The sequence below is a fragment of the Anopheles merus genome, chromosome 2R, assembly GCF_017562075.2.
Source record: "Anopheles merus strain MAF chromosome 2R, AmerM5.1, whole genome shotgun sequence".
Lineage (NCBI taxonomy): Eukaryota > Metazoa > Arthropoda > Insecta > Diptera > Culicidae > Anopheles > Anopheles merus.
The window spans coordinates 48,405,547-48,424,428 of record NC_054082.1 but is presented as its reverse complement, the minus strand read 5'-3'; the positions used below and the strand labels follow the sequence as shown (position 1 = coordinate 48,424,428).

Sequence of the window (18,882 nt, the reverse complement as noted above, 5' to 3'; positions counted from 1 at the left end):
AGATGAGTTTCACATCCTATATAGATTTTGATTTTCTCTTCATTATTTTATTCACTTGCTCAAAGGAGATACATTCAATTCCGTTACATATCGGTTTTATCGTGTTGTAGTTTTTGCTATGTTTCGATTAGGCACTCTGTAACACGACACGCACACTTACACACACAGCCATATTTCGTATCGTTTTAGTTATTGTGCCAGATCGCCACGTGCTCAACCACGTTTCTGTGCCTGCGACATGTTTTTTTAAATGTATTTTTTACTCTTCGATGTATGCAACAGTAGGGTGGAAAAAAGTTATGGCATTGCATGGCATCATAATGATTATCGTAGCATTGTCTCATTGCGTATGATATATTGTTGTTAGGCAATTTAAAAGTGGGGAGGGGAAATTGAGAGAGTTTTTCGTTAGTTTGTACATGCGTTCAGATTGCTTGCACCCTTCTGCAAGCGCCTCGCGGAGTAGTTTGCGCATGGGAATTTTGATCGTCAATTCCAAACAGATAACAGCAGCATCCGGTATTATTAATAAAAAGGACAAATGTTACTAAATAAAGCCAGAAACAACAAAAAAAGGCAAAAAGGGCATCTATAAATATATCAATGTGTTTTGCGACGCCTTCTTGCTACTGCTCAGTATCTTCGAATGCTGGATGCTGCCTTGGGCTTCGGTTTCGGTTTGTTGTGCAGCATCGTGGCACACTTGGGAATATGCCTTTCGGCAGCAGTTTGATTGAATCGACGCGAACAGTGCGGACACTGGATGTAATCCGGATTTTCCGACGGTGGCGGTGGAGGCAGATCGGACAACTTGCCGCCCCGGGCCAGATGGGCCTTCATCTCCTTGGCAGCACGAATGGTGGCGATAAACTCTTCGTGCTTCTTGCGCCAGTTGCTCTGCTTGCCACCGGCTGCAGCAGCGGCAGCTGCACCCGACGACTGCTGACTAGATTGTTTCCTAGCGACGGAGGCCACTCCATGGGCGACGGAGGATTTTTTACCCTTCAGCACGTAGCTTTCCGCGTCCGTGCCCTGCACGCGATGCTTGGTAATGTCAAACACCTTGCGCTTTTTCGTCTTCGTCTTCTGGCAGATCTGCCGGTGCTTGTCGATGCGTTCGGTGGCAAAGTTTCGGCTGCAGATATCGCACCGCGTCAACCCGTCCGGGACGGGCTCGTTGGCTAGGGCGAGCGTGTTCGGTGCAGCCGCACCACTGCCGGCACGGCGTACCGAGCCTGCCGAACTGGCTGGACTGGGTTGGGTGACTGCTCGCGAAGGGCCGTTCGATTTCACCGATGGACCGGTACGTTGCGTGGCCATGCCGGACTGCAATTTGTGAGAAATAAAAACGGGCAAAGCGATTAAAAAATGCTTGGTTGGGCTAAGTAAGCTGTCAAACACGCTCATGGCTTACTTTTGCGGATCCGTTCGCCGAACGCGTTGCAGCCGTGTTGGACGGAGTAGTCGGGACTTTTTTTGTTGTCTTTTGGCTAGCTGCAGCCTTTGCTGTGGAACTGTTTGATTTTGCCGATTTTGTGCCCATCGCCACGTTGCCGTTGAGAGAGTTTGCGCGATCGCTGCTGGCATCAAACGCATCTTCATCGAACGATGCGGCATCTGTAATTTAAAAAAAAGCATATGAAGCGTTTGTTTAAATTTTTTTTTATTGATTCGACGCATGGAATTTATTCATTTCCCCTATAGAAAATAGCAAAATTGGTATGCAACAAAAATCGATAAAATGGTTTGGCCAAACAACAAATGAAATCCCCTGTATCCTCAAATAAACAATCAATCGAAAGTTAATTTTTTATAGCTATATAATCCTGTGGTTTATGTCTGGCTGTCATAAATTATGAAAATTTACTCCTCCCATTGGAAGTAAGGTTCCAGCAGATAGATAGTAGAAAAAAAAATAACAACACCAAAACCCCGTAACCCTTTTGCTCCAGAAAGGACTCGTTCCGCGGCGCTGGACAAATAGTGCTCATTCTCATCCTACGACAGGATAGATTAATCGATATTTGTGAAACATGCACGTGTCCTGTCGCTGTTTACTGTTTGGGTGGGATTACCCAGGTGGGCGGGCGGTAATTGGACGGGGATCGATTGTTACCTTACCTGGAAACTTTTCCTGCTCCAGAAAATTATCGTTGTCATCATAGCCACCGTTGGCGTCCGTCATCGGCATCGGGGCGGCGTCTCCCCCACGAATAGTCTGGAAAAGGTGCGATCGGATCGGAAAGTTATTGAAGTGTGCCTACCAACGATGAAGCCATTCATGCGTTCGTTTGTTTCGATGCATTATTAGGCTCGATGGATCGCTGGAAGAGAGTGTGCCCTTTCGATGCGCGGCAGTTTGCGGTTTTAGTCCCATTTGGCGGAGGCAGCGCTAACGCCACGTAACAGTTCGTCATAGTTACCCGTGTTCTTTAGCATAGCCTGGATGGCAGTGTTTCTAGCACAAGCACCCTTGCAACCAAGAAACACTCTCTTCCCTTGATCCATCGTACCTGCCTTTACACACACCTGCATCGCCACGAGACTGTCCTGGCGTAGGTTGGGTCCACGCGCTTGCGACTGCTGCTGCATCAGGCGGGTCCGGGAGCTGGCCGAGATTGGGGGCACGCGTGGTTTGTTGTTCAGCCCTGCCTTGGCCATACCACGGGCGAGAGAACCACTGCCGCCACCATCGTTACCGCTGGTGGTGCTCCCATTCGTAGTGCTGCCGTTATTGTTGCTGTTGTTGTTGCCGTTGACGGGTTGGTTACCATGGGCGACCGGTACGGTGGCAGTCGATTGGATCGGCTGCAGTGGGTAGCTTTTGTCGATGCCGGCCACCCGGTGGCGCCGTTCGTCGAACATTTGGCGCACCTTGCCAGCACCCAGCGAGGACGAGAGGGTTGTGGCATTGAGCCGCTCGGCCAGCTCCACCGTTGCGCTCACTGCACTGCTGCTCGTGGTCGTTGTAGTGGTCGTGGTCGTGCGACCGCCGTTCGACGACGCAATGGCCACCGTCCCCACAGCGGCGGTCGTTCTCGTGGCGATCTGCTCTATCTTCCGCTGGTCACGTTCCTGCTGCTGGCGCTGCTGGAAGCGCATCTGGAAATGGAAAACGGAACACGGGCGGAGCGAAACAATAAGTGCACGTTTCGGGTAAGGCAGCGATACATAACAAGCAACCCTCCCAGCCCAACTGTTAGTGACGCCCTCGCACAGGCCTGGGCCACGCGCTAACCTTTTTCACTATATTCTCATATCGATTAGTGAAGCTTTCAATAATATCACCGTAATCTAGCGATTTCAGCTTCATGTTCGCCACTTGCTGTACACTTTAGCCGTGATATGTTTTCAGCTGCACTGCTGCTCCCGAGCGCACGACGTGTGGTGGCGCGTTTACGAGCTGTTCACTTTCCTGCAGGGTACATCCGCGTCTGAGCAACGGGTCTTCAAAACAAAACTTCCCTGTGGCCGAGGAGCTGTCATGTGCGCAGGCATCGAATTCCCGACAGGGTTTGTAGGCTACATACGCGGCTGCGACGCCGGAGTCTCGCCTAAAGCGATTCACAAGCTGCACATTTTCCGAACGTCGGTCGGTCGCAGCCCCGTTGAAAACTGGGGTAGATTTATTTATAGCAACCGAGTCTTGCCGGGCAACCGAGAACCACGAAACATTTGGGCCATTTATGCACCAAGGAGGCCTCCGAGCATCTGCTCGGGGGTTTCAACTGTGTTTCGATTGCCCTCCTAGCGCGGGTGGCCGACAATAGGGAGGCGTGTGCGCGTTCGCGATTGGAGGACTCGTTTACAAAATAAAAGCTACACAAGTGCACGTGGATTGACAGAAATCGAAAGCGACTGACTGGGAGGCGAAGATGCGGGGCATTGGTTTGGGGGGGAATGATAGAGCATGACACCAAACGATGGCGTTGTTTAGCGTTTGTTTGTAGGTGTTTCAAACAATAAAAAAGGACATCATGTTCGAGCTGGAAACATACGAAATCATGATGACACCGCTCTAGGGGGGGTAGATAATGGATCCCGTGCTGTAGAACAACCTCGGCGTTGGCCTTCGGTGAGGGCAGTTTGTTGTTCAGGGTTTGGGTAATGAAAACCCGTGGCTTTGGTTTGGTGGACTGATGTGGGCAAAGACGTGGGAAGGCAAGTGGTAGCTTCAAGTTTCGCTCACCCCACAGGATGATAGATTATTATCCTGTTAAAATGATTAGTATCAACAGCTGTTGAAGCATTAGTCGAAACAACCTACAATCCAATACAGCCTTGGTTCTTAGTATAGAATAAGCTCAGAATTAGAATTAATTTCGAGCGAGAACCTTGAGGGGACATGAAAAGCAATAGCGAACAATTATTTTAAGCTACTTTTTTATAAGGGATTAGGCTTCCGAAAAGAGAAAAGCTCCAGTGCACTTACATCGAACGCACGCAGTGGCAGGCGTCCCAGTGCTTCCAGCAAACTCCGGCCAGTCCAGGAATCGTCCAAGCTCACGCTCACCGCACCGCTAACGATTGTTCCACGCGTCAGCAAGGGATCGGACTTGTTCACACTTCCGCCGTTTGGCATGAGCGCGTCAATCGGAGTGCGCGCGACCGTACGAAAGAGATAGTGGCGCTCCCACGACACTCGGAGCAATACTGCCGGAGGCCACCTGTTCACGGTCAACGGTCGGCTGTGAATGGTGGGCCTTTTCCGGGTCTCTAGTTTTTGTTGTAGTTGTTTGGTTTTTACTTGAACCTTTAACTGCTTAACTCCCTTTGGCATGTGAGATTACGGGCATGGGAGCCGGGAAACGGACACCCGATTGCAAGCACATGTCAGTCGCTTTGGCATAGACAAAGGACTGAAATTGTGTCCACTGATAGTGGTGTATTGGATGGGTTGTGTTACGGTGAAATGGTGGTCGGAGTGGAGCAGAGCACAACACTGAATCATTAATGAGCGACAGCATGAGTGAAGCGAAAGCAACTGCATACGAGGTATATAGACGATTTAAATATCGATTGATCCAATGGAGGCAAGGCATTTATCATGATGGAACAAGGTGTACAGAACACATTTTTGTTATGAATGATTCTGTACCGTTCGGAGCCGAAAAAAATTAGATTTACACATTGCAAGATTAGGGAATTAGTAAAGACAATAACCCTCAGACGAATTTCGAATCATTTTTTTAATCAAAATTGCTTTTTTTAATTTAAATTGATACTTGTCTAACGAGGAGCGAATATCAATACTCGAAGAACGAACAGGTATAGTCGTTGGAAAGCGTTCGAAGTTAATCTTACAAATTTATTTAAACCGTTTTAAAATACCTGTGATACGGCCTACGGTCTATATACCTGTAAATTTTAATTGGATGAAAGTGATTGATATCCTTCAAGGTATCAGATTGCAATGTGGATTAATTGCTCTTCAGCGTTTGAAGTCTGGCTGGCATATCTTTAGTCACTTGGTCTACATTAATGGCGGTGTGTACGTAGCCGGCTTTTGAATATTGTCCTTTGAGTGGTTTGGGGTCTGTTTGATCACAAGGTACAACGGCATCATTATTTGGATCGGGTGCTAACAAGTCATGTAATGACATCTTGCCTGACCTTAGCACAGCAATTTTCTCCAAGAGAACAGATATATTACTTTATTTCAAGCCTTCAATGGCAGAATGCAATGTTGTATGGATAGACACCCACTTAAGAGTTTACACAGCATATTTATTTTAATGATGTCAAGCAACCATCGGACAAGAAATCTTCACCAACAAAGACGCATCCGCGCTTCAGCAGTGTAATTTCAATAATGAACGCATCAGTTTGCTGGTGGTAAATGAGCTGCGATCAGATATGTTTATATCGCGCAAATCAAACAAGATGGGGTTTGCATTGGGGTAAGATATTTGGGGTAGTTTTGCCAACACTCTGTCATGAATTGCGTCAACAAATTTCTTTTTTTTATAAATATAATTTTAAAATGGTCTTACTTTAATTGATTATTTTTATTGGGAGTAGATACAGTAAGCAACAAAAGCACACATAAGTGAAACAGCTTGCTTCACTCAACAATTGCATAATATTCATATTTTATATTAGAAAACACAAATAAATATTAAATGATAATATTGATGTTTCTGCAAATAACCGTATAGTCCAGCAACACTCATTCCAGCCCGCGAAAGTAATTGGCTAATTTTGAAGAATAAACTACCTATTCGTATAGAAATTACTGAACATCTTTTAGTATGATTATTTATAACGCCGTACTTTACATTTTCATTTTAGTAAAATGTATTGATGGTTCAATGTCCAATCCAATTATGATCATTCTCGAGATCAAATTTCCCACATTATTTCTAGCCGCCAAACTTTCGGAATGATGGAAATCGCATACGAAATTTTGTATAGAGAAAATACAGTAAAGTAAGAATCCAGTGATTTTATATAATGTTTTGTATACGATTTTCGCCAACGCAAATTCATGTCAAATTGAAAAAGAAACGAACAATTCAAATAAAACCCATGTTTGTTGCTTTTATGAGCACGACGATTACACTCTGTTGCTTTTTGCGAGTACAACAATTGTCAAAGGGATGTTTTATGAGGAATCAGTTTCCAATTTGTCTGACATGGCAATACTTGTTCGTAAAGTTTTCGAAAATTGTTCGGTCGTTAAGGTTTTAAGGCCGTTAAGGAGAAGACAATCAAGGAGCAACATGGCTTTGTTGCTTTAGTTTAGTTAGTTTTAATTGTAGGAATTACCAAATTCAAATTTAATATTCTATTATTTCTATTATTCTATTATATTAATATTATTTAATATAACACTAAAGAAAAACAACAATATCAAAAATTGCATTGCATAACATATTCAACCAATTATTTTGTTTCTAAATTTGTTTGAATGCAGGGGTCTCCAAACTTTTCAGTTCGCGGGCCGCATTGCTTCGCATACAACGGTGTTGAGGGCCATTTTTATGTTGCCTCTAGCTAATGCGAATGTATATAACTCGTTTTTATAAGAAAATATTAAGAGAATAAACAAAACATCTAAAGGTTTTTATTATTGAAGCTTGGTCGACGTCTCAACAAGCAACAATTACAGTTTTTTTTAAATATTCACAATCATTTACTATTAATTTTATCCTTTAAAACTCATCGCGGGCTGCATAATAGGCTCTCGAGGGTCGCATGCAGCTCGGGGGCCGTAGTTTGGAGAGCTCTGGTCTAATGCAATTTAATTTAATAATTAAATTTATTCATTAAAAAAAATTAAAATTATTTAAATTACTTTTTAAATTTAAAAAAATTTAAATTTAAATTTAAAAATAAATTTAAATTTAAATATTATAAAATAGTTTCTAGTGGCCCGCGGCTCTCGATCATTTACTAAATGATGGCCCTTTGTCTCAGAAGTTTGCGGATTCCTGCCTTACACTATTGATTCGTCAATCTACATAACAAAGTACGAGTAGCAAATTCAACGTTATGGTATGGTTTGATGCAAACGGTTGTTGTAGGTAATGCTATCGATGTGTACGGGAAAGTATACAACGTTCGTTTTCTATCTTGTTTGACTGGTCTAGATTGCAATAATAGCCACACAAACTAGACTTCGAGTAGTCCCGTAGGCGTAGGCTTGTTTCATGGTGGTTAATGCACACCCAGCCTTAGGCAAAACTAGCTGCTCACGGTAATCCCCATTTCAACTTTACGCTGCATTGCCAAAGATTGGAATTCATAAGTGGGCAAAAGGTACTGGTGCCATAACCTGTAAAAAAAAAAAAATGTTTTGGTCTTTTGGTGTCAGCTGCAAAATTTGCAATTGCACGAAGTGAATAAGCTGCTTCAATGACACTTTTGTAAATTAATTATTCTCTCATATATGGCATTCCTTTTGGAGGCTGCCTCCTCCGTGTAATGGCCATTGATCATCGTTTACCATATTTAGCTGAATGGTGATGATTACAGCGGCACGGGAAGAGCGTGTCTTCGTTATTCCCCTTGCACCCTAGCTTTCTTCCGCACCGCATCGTTGTCAATTTATGACCAACGAATGGTGAGAAGCGTCATATTGCTTGTTCGATTAGACCTTGAAGGCGCACAATCGCATGGTTTGTCCCAGCTACATATCTCCCTTCCGGTAGCGATTGTTTGACAAGGAGCATTCACGGCTATGTCGTATTGCGTGCAGTGCTGTTTATTTCGTTGCATTTTAGTGTGAGAAGTCATGTTGATTGTTTAAAGATGATACTTAAATAATAATGCCAAAGGCACAATTTGATTAAAAATGAAGAATAAAGATAAATTTTACAATGAAGAATCTGTTCTGTTCTGTTTTGTGGCACAGTTGCCACGGAATACGCCGTAATCGCTTCAAATCCATCATTATTGTTAGGAAAACTTCAATCCGCCTCGTTTATAGTATCGTTTAAAGTATCATAAAATAGCATTCAGCATTCAATTTACCGTGGTACACGGTAAGAAATGCAGCAAGGAAACAATATCGCAAAGAATCACTTAAGCTGTGAAATGATCTTGTAACGTAATAAAAATCGCTCCGGAATGTTACTAAATAAAATTCTAACAGCGTGTACCCACAGCCCGAAAAATGTATCCATAAAGATTATGCCTTGTACCGACCAACAACCCATTAAATGGAATGCTGGACAGCATCGATCCTTCACACAACTTGAACAAATTGATGACCCGATAAAATATCGCAGCTCGTTCCAGTCGAGGTTGAAGATGTTCCAATAACCACCAAGTGGCTCCATTAGCCAAGACAATTATGACTATGCGACTAGACTATCTCGAATAGGGTACTATGGTGTATATGTGTTTGTGCGTAGACGTTTGGTGTTTTTATAACATGTTTGATATCAATATTTCTGCGACCGACGGGCGCGAGGTTTGTGTTTTTCCTCTTTTACTGTACATCAGGGGTCGGCAAAGTGTGGCACCGCGGGCCAAGTGTTTCACTGCACGATTCAGTCATCTAGGAAAGCGATTGTGGTATTGAATATTGAGTTTCCATGAAGAAATATTTTTTTAATCGATTGTAATATTTTTTTAAAGCAATGAGAGATTATTTCAGAAAAGTAAGCCACAGTCTGTTTAATTGACCTGCAATCTGGCGCAAATGTTTCAAATTCAAAAATCAAATGTTTGTCGAACCCTGTCACACCGCAGAATAATAGTGTTTTCATGGTACGAAACGGGAAAGCAAAATCGCACAAGAGCCCTTTATGTCTTTGGGATGTTTAAGTGCGTATAGTGCAAACACAATTACACCGACAGCAGATGCCAAGGTCAGTGGGGCTAAAAGCGCTAGAGCCATCGGAAACCTTTTTGGCGCTATATTAAGCGATGGATAAAAGACTGGACCGCACAAGGCATGGACAGATACTCATCGGTAGCTCCTTTCTTGTTTGACCAGACGGTTTCGGAAGCTTCGGTGAGTGCAGTTGCACAACGGTAGGTTTTATGTGAGCGATAAAATGCATATGTTTTACTGCAAGACGGATGCTGTTTTGTGTCATGTTTTCTCTTGCTGGTACTTCCAAATGGGTCAATTTACGAGACGTTGCTGGATTTTCAAGCATGGATTTTCAAGGAGAAGTATTACATTGCATTGCGTTAACTTAATAAGTTCCGTGTTCTGTGTGAGTGCGAGGGCCCACATATGCGATGATAGTGTTGACTAATGATATTGCAATAGATGCAAACAATGCAGCTTTTCACTTCTCTGCTTGCATGGCGCTTGCATCGACTCTCAGCAAGAACTCGCACGCACTGTTGTGTTTATTTTTTTTTATTCAATAATTTTGGTATTGATTTCAGCTGTACATCTTCAAAGTACGTCACACGTGCACAAAATACATGACGAACGCTGCTTACCATCATCTTCACGGAAGACTGATTCGATGGAGCGAAAATCAATGTCGATTTGTCATTTAACCTGCCCATTAAACGCATTCGAAATAGGCGGGGGTGAACGAATGTACAATGTGGGAGAGAAACAGTCGACTGCATCGACTGAAAACGATTCAAATAAGACGAAATAAGCAACGGCTCTGGTGTTCACTCGACCGAACCGTGTTTTGCAATGCGTAGAATCTGTAGCTCACATACTTCCGTATAAAGCTTCCGCCTACAGCACGGGGCCCGACTAGCTTGCGATCACTTGAAATAGTTTATATTTGGAATATTCAGTGTTAATACTGGCTACGGTACGGCCCTTCAATACAGCACCGTATGCAGCCCATCTCAATCAATCAATCCTCCCGCGCATTCGCTCGATGTGTGAAAGCTGAATACTGCCTTTTTACTGCCAGCCCAAGAAGTGTTCATAATCGTTTTTGGCAGTACACAGTGCTTGGACGATGGTAATATTGGAGCGCAGAATTGCCGCTAGTGGTTTATGTCCAGACACTGACCATTTCGGCTCACACTGTGAGGCGCGTGAATCACCAGCGATCGGTTGGCGGCACGGTACCCGCAACCATCAAATGCAACCATTTGTCGTTCCACGTTTGGATGTAAGGTCGGGCTTAAACCGGGCAACAAGTTGAGTCAACCCCCAGGGCAATACACGTTCACGGCGGCTACACGCGGCTTTCGACCGAGGGAGTTACGGGCTCAAGGGAGGACGAGGGGCTGGAAGCTAAGCGGGGTCTAAACGGAACCGGAATGCTTTCGAGCAACGGTCTACAACGCTGTTACGTAGGAGGATTCTACATTAAACAGGCACGGCTGCGATCCATCTAACTGGCTGCCAAGGACGGTGAGATGGTTGTGTTCAGCTGTTACAGCGCATGTAGCGTATAGCAGCAGTATATTTTAGGTGGCTGAGGTCAAAATTGTAACATTTTAATGTATAAATTTTATATTATATTTTATATTTTATACAAGTAACAATCGAATTAGTAAGAAGAATGTTAGATTTTAAGTATAGAATTAATTCAATTATTAAAAGAGGCGAATGAAGCCAATCGGTTAAAAGTCTGTATAAAAATAAAGATTTTTTTTTGATACGCGTTCAAATATAACACTCCTTTCACACATTTTAACACATTTGTAATTTGTTAAAGATTTTGTTTATTATAAGCCAGTTATGTTAAACTCTTTTGGGTCGCGGGCCGGTTTACGGTAAAAACATTCCCGCGGACTGCGGTTGAACGGGTCGATTTGTGCAGCTTGGGTATTCCAGTGTGTCGGTTGTGGAAGGATTTCAGATTCTTTTTAATTGTTTTAAAGATTTGCAAAATGTTTCTTAAATTACTTTGTTATTAAAAAATTATCATAATGTTGAGTTTATGGTCAAACGTCCGTTTCTCTTTCACCCACTACACCACATGGTGCTATCGTTCGATAAAAATCATTAAAGACTTATTCTTGGATCTAGTATCATGCCTGCATTTTTGTAGCCTCCAACAAAACCACGCATCAGAATATCGTCTTGGTACATCGATGAAGATATTCTTCGGTTATGCGTGTGTGAAAAATCCGATCAGTGTCAAAATAAACTCATGGAAAACCAAGTATAACCATTATATTAATGTTAAGAGCTTGAGTGCTAAACTTAAGTTACTTGATAGGCACACGAAGTGCAAATGCAACCTTTTCACAACGGTAGTGACTTATAACAATAGCTCATAATTATAGCATTACAACGGCTAATATTGACATGCAAGTTATGAAGCCATTTTGTTCGAGAGACCATCAGACCTTAAGTCGACTACTAAGACTGAATCTTGAAAAATTCTTCCTAAGTGGATCAAAATTAGCACTCTCGTTTTTCTTGTCTTATAATTTAATTCTGATAAATTCAAATAACAGCCAAAGTTCTTCGTGGGCTGGCTTGAAACCTTTGCCCGCGGGCCGTATGTAGGACATGTCTGCTTATAAGAATTCTGTGTTCGTTGATTGTGTTCGTTAGTCCATACGGTTTTATGCAAAAAATATAGACTTTTGTAAGGTCATAAATGGACCGCTTCTCATCCAAACCACCTATCCAAATGGTAGAAGAGACTGTAGAGTTATGGATAAAAAATAAACCAAACAGAACTCCTTTTAAGAAGGGCCCAGAAAAAAAAGAAAAGAGCTTGATGCACACTGCATACAGTAAAACATAAGTAATACTTAATGTATTAAAGGTCTTTGGCATAGTTGTTCATTTATTGAACCGATCTCCATGAAGGTTTTTACCATAAAATCTTAGAAAAAAAGCTATAAGAAAACTCTCGTCAAGCCCATTGTGAAATGAAGAGTTTCTTCTATACATAGTATTCAGTCAAGTTTACGCACGTTCGTCTATTCGAGAATTGCAACCAGGACGTGTTGGCGGTACAATGTATGCCAAGACACCATTCCGTAGCAGTAACTCAAACACTCGTTGGCATCTGTTTAACGGACAAAGATTTGATTGAATATAACAAAAAAGTACAAACAGCCCTAAAGTAGATGAAAAGCTGTCCCACATTTGTCAGGAGATAGGGCTGTAGCGATAACCAAAAGGCAGTTTATTGACGCTTATGAATTTATTAGTGCTGCCACTAGTGGCCTGCAAGCCGTTTTGGGGCCACGTGGGACCAATACCGCTTACCTGCATCTGTGCTAGCCTTGACGTACCGCCGACGGCGGTGGGTGCACCGGCTCGAGCCGTTGTCGTCGGGCCGCGGCTATCCATGTTGGTTGCGTTTCCGGGAAGCGGATTCCTTTATGTAGTGTTCGCTAGAAAGGTGAAGAAAATTAAAGTGCGTGTTAGTTGGACGTTCATCGTTGTAATAGTAATCAAAACCGGAAGAGTCGCATGCCAGGCCCCCTTAACCCCTCTCCAAACGCTCCATCAACATTGTGACCCTACTCCACCGAGCAGGGTGAGAGAAAAGAAATGTCCTTGAAAAGGGAAAATAAAAAAAAGTAGATTCGCTACAACGGCCAAGGGAGTCGAATAATTAGGACAACCGAAACTTTCGACCAGCGGGTGGGGTGGTTGACACCCAAACCTACATATCCTAGCGTAGCGTTGCGTGAGAGCCTTTTTGTTCGACCCGGCTTTACTTGATGCTCTAGGGGGGTTCAGTAATTAAGTCTTCGCGTACATTCGATGAAAGCCGGTAAACGAAAAATGAAAACACAATCGAACCGGGATTCACAACACACCTTCGGATGCAAATGATGTCACGTTAAACATTATTATTGTGAATCATCGAAGAAGGAGGATGAGGAGGAGGCCGGAGTGGCCCAATATTACCCAATGTACGGGGCTATGCGAGCGCACGACTTTGCGTCGGTCCACCGGGTTCGATTTGGTTCGAAGAGCGGAGCGTATTTTATAGTCCGTTTATGGTTTCGGACGGTGCGACGCCGAAATAGGTAACTGGTGGCCGCCAACGCCTCGCTTGCCACGTTTCTGTTGGGGGCGCATTACTGAAGGCCTCTCCCGACAACAATCGTGTGTCATCAAGGCGGAAGAAAGAGACTTAGGCTTATTTCATTCGTCGGTCGGTGGTGCAGATCACATCGCATTTTATATGGATTGTTCATGTTTAATCTGGTCGGTTTTTTATGAGTTGCTTGAACTTATGGCGTGGGGGCAGGAACATCCAATGGCAGGAGTTCCGTAATAAATTGGCCTTGCATATAAGGGCACAAATAAGTGAGAAACGTGTTGGAGACGCGTATTGGTCATTTGTGACAAACGATTCTGACATCATGCCAGCCATAAGATCTGCTCTCAATTGCGTACCAAAACGGGGAAAGCTGTTTTCATAAGCCGGTTAACAGGATTAAGAAGCGGGTGTGAAATGAGAGCAATTTAAAAATGCGCATCACACTAATCGGAAAACAAAAATATTTTTTTTCAAGATTTGTTTGACATTTAGCGAAACTCTGGCACACTTGTGAGATAAGCAAGTGAGCTCATACCTGCCAATAGCAGAGTCATAAAGATAGGAAAAGAGCTTCACATAAAAACGGTCCACGTACAATCCACATCCAGTGAGCCGTACCTGACGGAAGGCCGCTACGGAACCAAGTTTTGTTTGGGCGTGGGTGAGACTGACATTATACTTATTTTTTGCTATTGCTCAGTCCAGCCTTCCGCGTGTGAAAGGCACACGGGTGGAGAGAAAAAAGGCAGTGCGATGGCCTCTCCGTCGAAGCTGTCGGTGCAAGGACGAGCTACACCCACAGGGATGGCAGTTGGTGTAGGCGTGGAGCGCTGCAAACACACCGGTGACACTATGTAAACTCATTTTCAACAACCGGCATAGTGTGCATCCATCGTTCCTGAAACTCTGCGCAGGACTGTAGCGCTTTCGGTATTTCGTTTCGAGGCTAGGTGTCATCGTTTACCTTTGTGGCAGCCCCCGAGCATACTGTCAAAACCAACAACAGTCCTTGCAGCGACGGGTTCTCGGTGGAGCCATGGTCGCTGTCACTGTCGAAAGACAGACGTTGACCTGGAATATAAATGTGTTGCGCTGAAGGACCAACGATGATTCAGGGTGCTTAAAAGCAATCGATATGTCGTTGAGTTTATTATTACGGTTTAATATCATCTTCTTATCAATGCTTAAGTCGCACTCATATGTAGAAACCTTCGAAGCTATCGTTGTAATAGCTGGACTCAAGTATACTTAAGACCACGCGACTACGCGATCGTAAAGACAGTGTAATTAATATTTTCGCTATAATTAATCATTGGTATCAACTATCCCTAACCATTATGTTTTGAAATGCATGTTGGGCGCTGTTGGACATACCTCAAATGAAACGCGTTTCAACTTTGGCTGGAGGATGATGAGTCAGCTTTGGCGGCGGCGATGACGTTCTTTGCGATTTCACGGACGCTCTCGAAGATGCGTATCGGATTCCGTAAAAGTAAACACACTCATACACATATACACAAACATATACACACGTTCACACACTTTCTTCGATTCTCCCCGGTTGTCACTAGATCGATCACACCCTAACACAGGCACACTGCTAAACACCGAAGTAAAAAATGCAAAAAAAAAAAATAAAAAAAATCTAAAATCTTTGCGCAGTGATCAGTATTTGTGGTTTTTTCACTGGCTGCCTCCAATTACCCTTGGTTTGGGAGGTTACGATGCGGATCGAATGCTGAAATTTGTTTTTTTTTTCTAAGATGACACTCGATGTACTACCACCGATCTGCAGCACAGCTAGACAGGTAGTAGAGATTGTGTGAACGAACGAAAAAGTACAAATACGAAATGACGGAAACTGCACGAGCACGCCAAGAACTTTACCTCTTCACTGTCGCCGTCAAACTACCGCGAACGACCACGGAAAGCTACGAAGTTGGTGAGCACAGAACAGAAATGGGACTGGCTGGCACGCAACAGCGACAACACAGAGCTCTGCACACTGCGCCTACTTAGTTTGGTTTTTGTTTTTGCTTTATGATTCTGTTTGTGTTCGCTCTCTTTTGCCATACCTTTCCGAGCGACAGTGGGGTGGTAGTGTTAGCGCTCTCGCGCCCGTTTGTACCAGCGTTGGCAGCGCTCTCGCGTATCGGGGGTTGGCGACGTGTTTCGCAGTGTTGGGGTTGGAATTTACTCACCGAGTCGCGGTTCACCCTTCGTCCATTCCTCGGTGGGGTGTTTTGCATGCGTGTGGGTGATCTGCCCGCTCTCGCTGCCGGCTGTGTACCGGCACCGGGCGTAAAGATCAAGCAAGAAGCACTCTGCGATCAATCGATTAGCCGGGATAGATCGCTCTCTGCTAAGTGTATGTGTGTATAAATGGTGCGAAAGACGATTTGAAAGAGTCCGTCCCATTCCAATCAAACTCTGACAATATCAACGGATGCCCTTTAACGCAATGAAACTTAATTTAATACTTAATGAAACATGTGCGAATAATTGATTGTTTTTAAATCGCTTAGTTTCTGACAAGAATTATATGTGTTAGTCCCCTGCTACTGTTTGTGAATGAATTAATAATGAAATTATTTATTAAAAGAAAGGCAGTCAATACAAAGATAGACTTCCAAGAATATAATAAATAACAAGTAACTAACAACATATTCTAATCCATGCAAATAAAGCGAACCAGGCACTATAAGGCGCCTACCAAAATTATATGGACAGTTGTTTTTCGCGATTTGTGTAAAATCCGGAAGAGATAGATAAAAACAGTGAATGTATGAATTTTCCAAAATACTATTTCAAATATGTTTTGACCACATGACTCACAAAAAATGAATTTAGGGTCGTATCACAACTACAAAGAGACTTAAAAAAAGTTTATTGTACTAACAAACACATTTAAAAATCGTCCAAAAATACAAACAACACGTTTCAGGAAGGTTTTACTTCTTCTTCTTCTTGTTTGGCTCAACAACCGATGCCGGTCAAGGCCTGCCAATCCACTTGTGGGGTTGGATTTCAGTGACTTATTGATTTCCCCCTATAGCAGGATAGTCAGTCCTACGTATGGCGGCACGGTCTATTTGGGGCTTGAACCCATGACGGGCATGTTGTTAAGTCGTACGAGTTGACGACTGTACCATGAGACCGGCTAAAGGAAGGTTTTACAGAAATATTTTTTAAAAGATTTTCAAAGTGTAAGTGCAAGTGGATATGGTGTTCGTCTGAACTTCCTCCAAAACATTTACGAGCGCCTTTGTAGCGGTCCAAGACAACATCAATGGTGAAGTGAGTGGGGAAAGGAAAACAAAATTTAAGGTTATGACTCCATTCCTTATGTTTGTAACAACAGCAAACATTTGAGTTTTGCAAAATATATCGTTATTGAGGTTTTAGTGTCGCTTTTGATTTAACGGATCAGTTTCGAACCATTATTTACTGAATTGATGATTAGCTCTCAGCTATTTAGCTCTTATAAAACCAATAAAACATAAAATGAAGTTAGAAAAAAACACTTTTCTTACATTTTTATAAAAAGTATTCCTGTAACACCTTGGTACAAAAAATTATTAGTATATTTGAAAGATTTTTTAATGTGTACAAAACGTCGTTAGTATAAAAAATCTATTTTTCGAAGTGTCTTTATAGTTATGGTACGACCCTAGATTCGTTTTTTTGTAATAAGATATGAGGCGCTGTTTCAGCAGATCACCTGATTTGGGTTTATTTGTTATGTTAATATAGTGACATTTAGACCTTTTGTTTTATGTTTAGTTACCTCATATTACATTTAAATGTTCATTTTTCAATGTATGTTATGTATACAACCAATTCCTACAACCAGTTGGGATATATAAAGAACCACGAGTACTAAGGAAAAGGAAGGAACATAAAGAGGGATGGATGAGAACAGAGGAGAAACATTGGGGAACTTGCAGAAGAGTCGCATTGAAGGAAGCATGGATAAAGAATCTTCTACTCGAGAGATTCAAGACCCAGAAACCTACATCTATCCTCGACTGACATGGAACTACATTACTGAAGGGCAATAGTAAATAAGTATTTCAGTACAAAGATGAAGAGAAAGGAATATAAACTAGGGTACGTTTATTTTAACAATGATCTTACTTAAAAAGTAGCTAATCTCAAGAAAACAAATAGGGTTAGTGTACCAAATATGGCTGTATCACAAATTATTCCTATAAAAAAAACAATATTTTCGCTCTAAAATAGTCAAGCGAAAAAAATAAAATAAAAAAATCAAATGTGAATGTTTAAAAATATTTGAGCTTTGATCATTTGGTTCTGTACTGACCACATCCGTTTGTAAAATACAATCCTTTTAAAATGTGTATCCAAAATGTTTGGTATCTCTTTCCCCTTTGCTAAGAGCAGCACCGTAGAATATTAGAGGTTTTTAGGCCATCATATTATCTGAAAACATCACTTTGGTCAATAAAATGTTAGTTATTTACAGTTACAGCAGTTAGTTATAACATCAAAAATTAACAACTATTTATCAAAAATGTGCCTTTTTTCAGTAATTCTGAACGTCGATAAGTCACTACAGGTCGGTCTATCCAGTGCTCTTTGACAAATTTTCAATTGACAGCTAGGGAGTTCAAAATTTCATACAAAATCCTTAGTAACCAGAACTCCCCAGCTGTCAATCTACATAGAAATCCCTATTCATCATGTCCAACAAAATCATAGCTAAGGACCCATATGTAGCGCTTTTCTAGATGTTATTTTCGAAGCCTAAAGTGTTATATATGTGAATTGAAAAATGGGTTCGACAACCCTGATTGTATGGTAGACTATAAACACAGAGAATTCGAGAAGCGAGAGTCAGTCGATGTACAACCTTAAAAGAATTCACGTCAAAAAAGATAACTTTACATATATTGGATAATAACTACGATGCTTTATTTAAAGCGATTCAAGCGGTGGATCTTATTTTGTGCACCTCTACGTCTCTTGTAGCTTCCCGGTGATATGAAGGAATGCCAGGTAATATTGAGTATGTTCTAGCATGAATAGTCCTTGTGTTGTCAGTTGATTAAGAAAGTAAAACTTTAGCGTGATTAATCACATCAATTGAGTTACAGCTTTTAATACAACCAATGACAGACAATGGAGATTTCAAACTATTATTTTACATATTTAATCGTGTTCATACACTTATTTACACGCAGTGATTTTTGTTATTACTTGCTTTTAGTTAAAACAATGTCAGAAAATGATTGTTGGTGTAAATATATAATAAGCGTGTATCCACAATTAGTTTAGCTATGGCGAATCGTTAGGGACACTATAGCCATAATTGGTACCTTGAAATGCAATTTGTATTTGTATTTGTCGGTATCTTGATGACATAGTACAGGGTGTTCGGGATAAATTTGACACCTGGCCTTTGGGTATATATCTCAGGGTTGAGTTGACGTATCGAAATGATTAATATGTCATTCGA

At 42.1% G+C, this 18,882-nt stretch overlaps 1 protein-coding gene across 6 annotated transcripts; it reads right to left on the bottom strand.

Annotated features, from left to right (window-relative positions):
- Positions 1 to 25: 25 nt before the first annotated feature.
- LOC121590420 (uncharacterized protein DDB_G0271670) lies at positions 26 to 15,423 on the bottom strand. 6 transcript variants are annotated; one of them, XM_041910089.1, is made up of 7 exons: positions 15,108 to 15,423; positions 14,778 to 15,003; positions 12,614 to 12,741; positions 2,530 to 3,102; positions 2,122 to 2,218; positions 1,415 to 1,617; positions 26 to 1,326 (listed from the first exon to the last, which is right to left on the bottom strand). In XM_041910089.1, exons 3-7 carry the CDS (start codon positions 12,695 to 12,697, stop codon positions 634 to 636), a joined length of 1,650 nt encoding a protein of 549 aa, XP_041766023.1. In that variant the 5' UTR covers positions 12,698 to 12,741; positions 14,778 to 15,003; positions 15,108 to 15,423; the 3' UTR covers positions 26 to 633. The 6 variants fall into 6 exon arrangements, with proteins under 6 accessions (XP_041766023.1, XP_041766024.1, XP_041766022.1 ...); XM_041910090.1 differs by having other exon boundaries at positions 14,778 to 15,000; XM_041910088.1 differs by having other exon boundaries at positions 14,778 to 15,203; positions 15,291 to 15,423.
- Positions 15,424 to 18,882: the final 3,459 nt, after the last annotated feature.

Bases quoted from the DNA above. Each gene is read 5' to 3' on its own strand.
- LOC121590420 (XM_041910086.1), bottom strand. From the start codon at position 12,697: ATGGATAGCCGCGGCCCGACGACAACGGCTCGAGCCGGTGCACCCACC. The intron at 3,103-12,613 runs GTAAGCGGTATT...TTCCATTTCCAG, and splicing joins CAAGGCTAGCACAGATGCAG to ATGCGCTTCCAGCAGCGCCA. The intron at 1,327-1,414 runs GTAAGCCATGAG...CACAAATTGCAG, and splicing joins CGGCGAACGGATCCGCAAAA to TCCGGCATGGCCACGCAACG.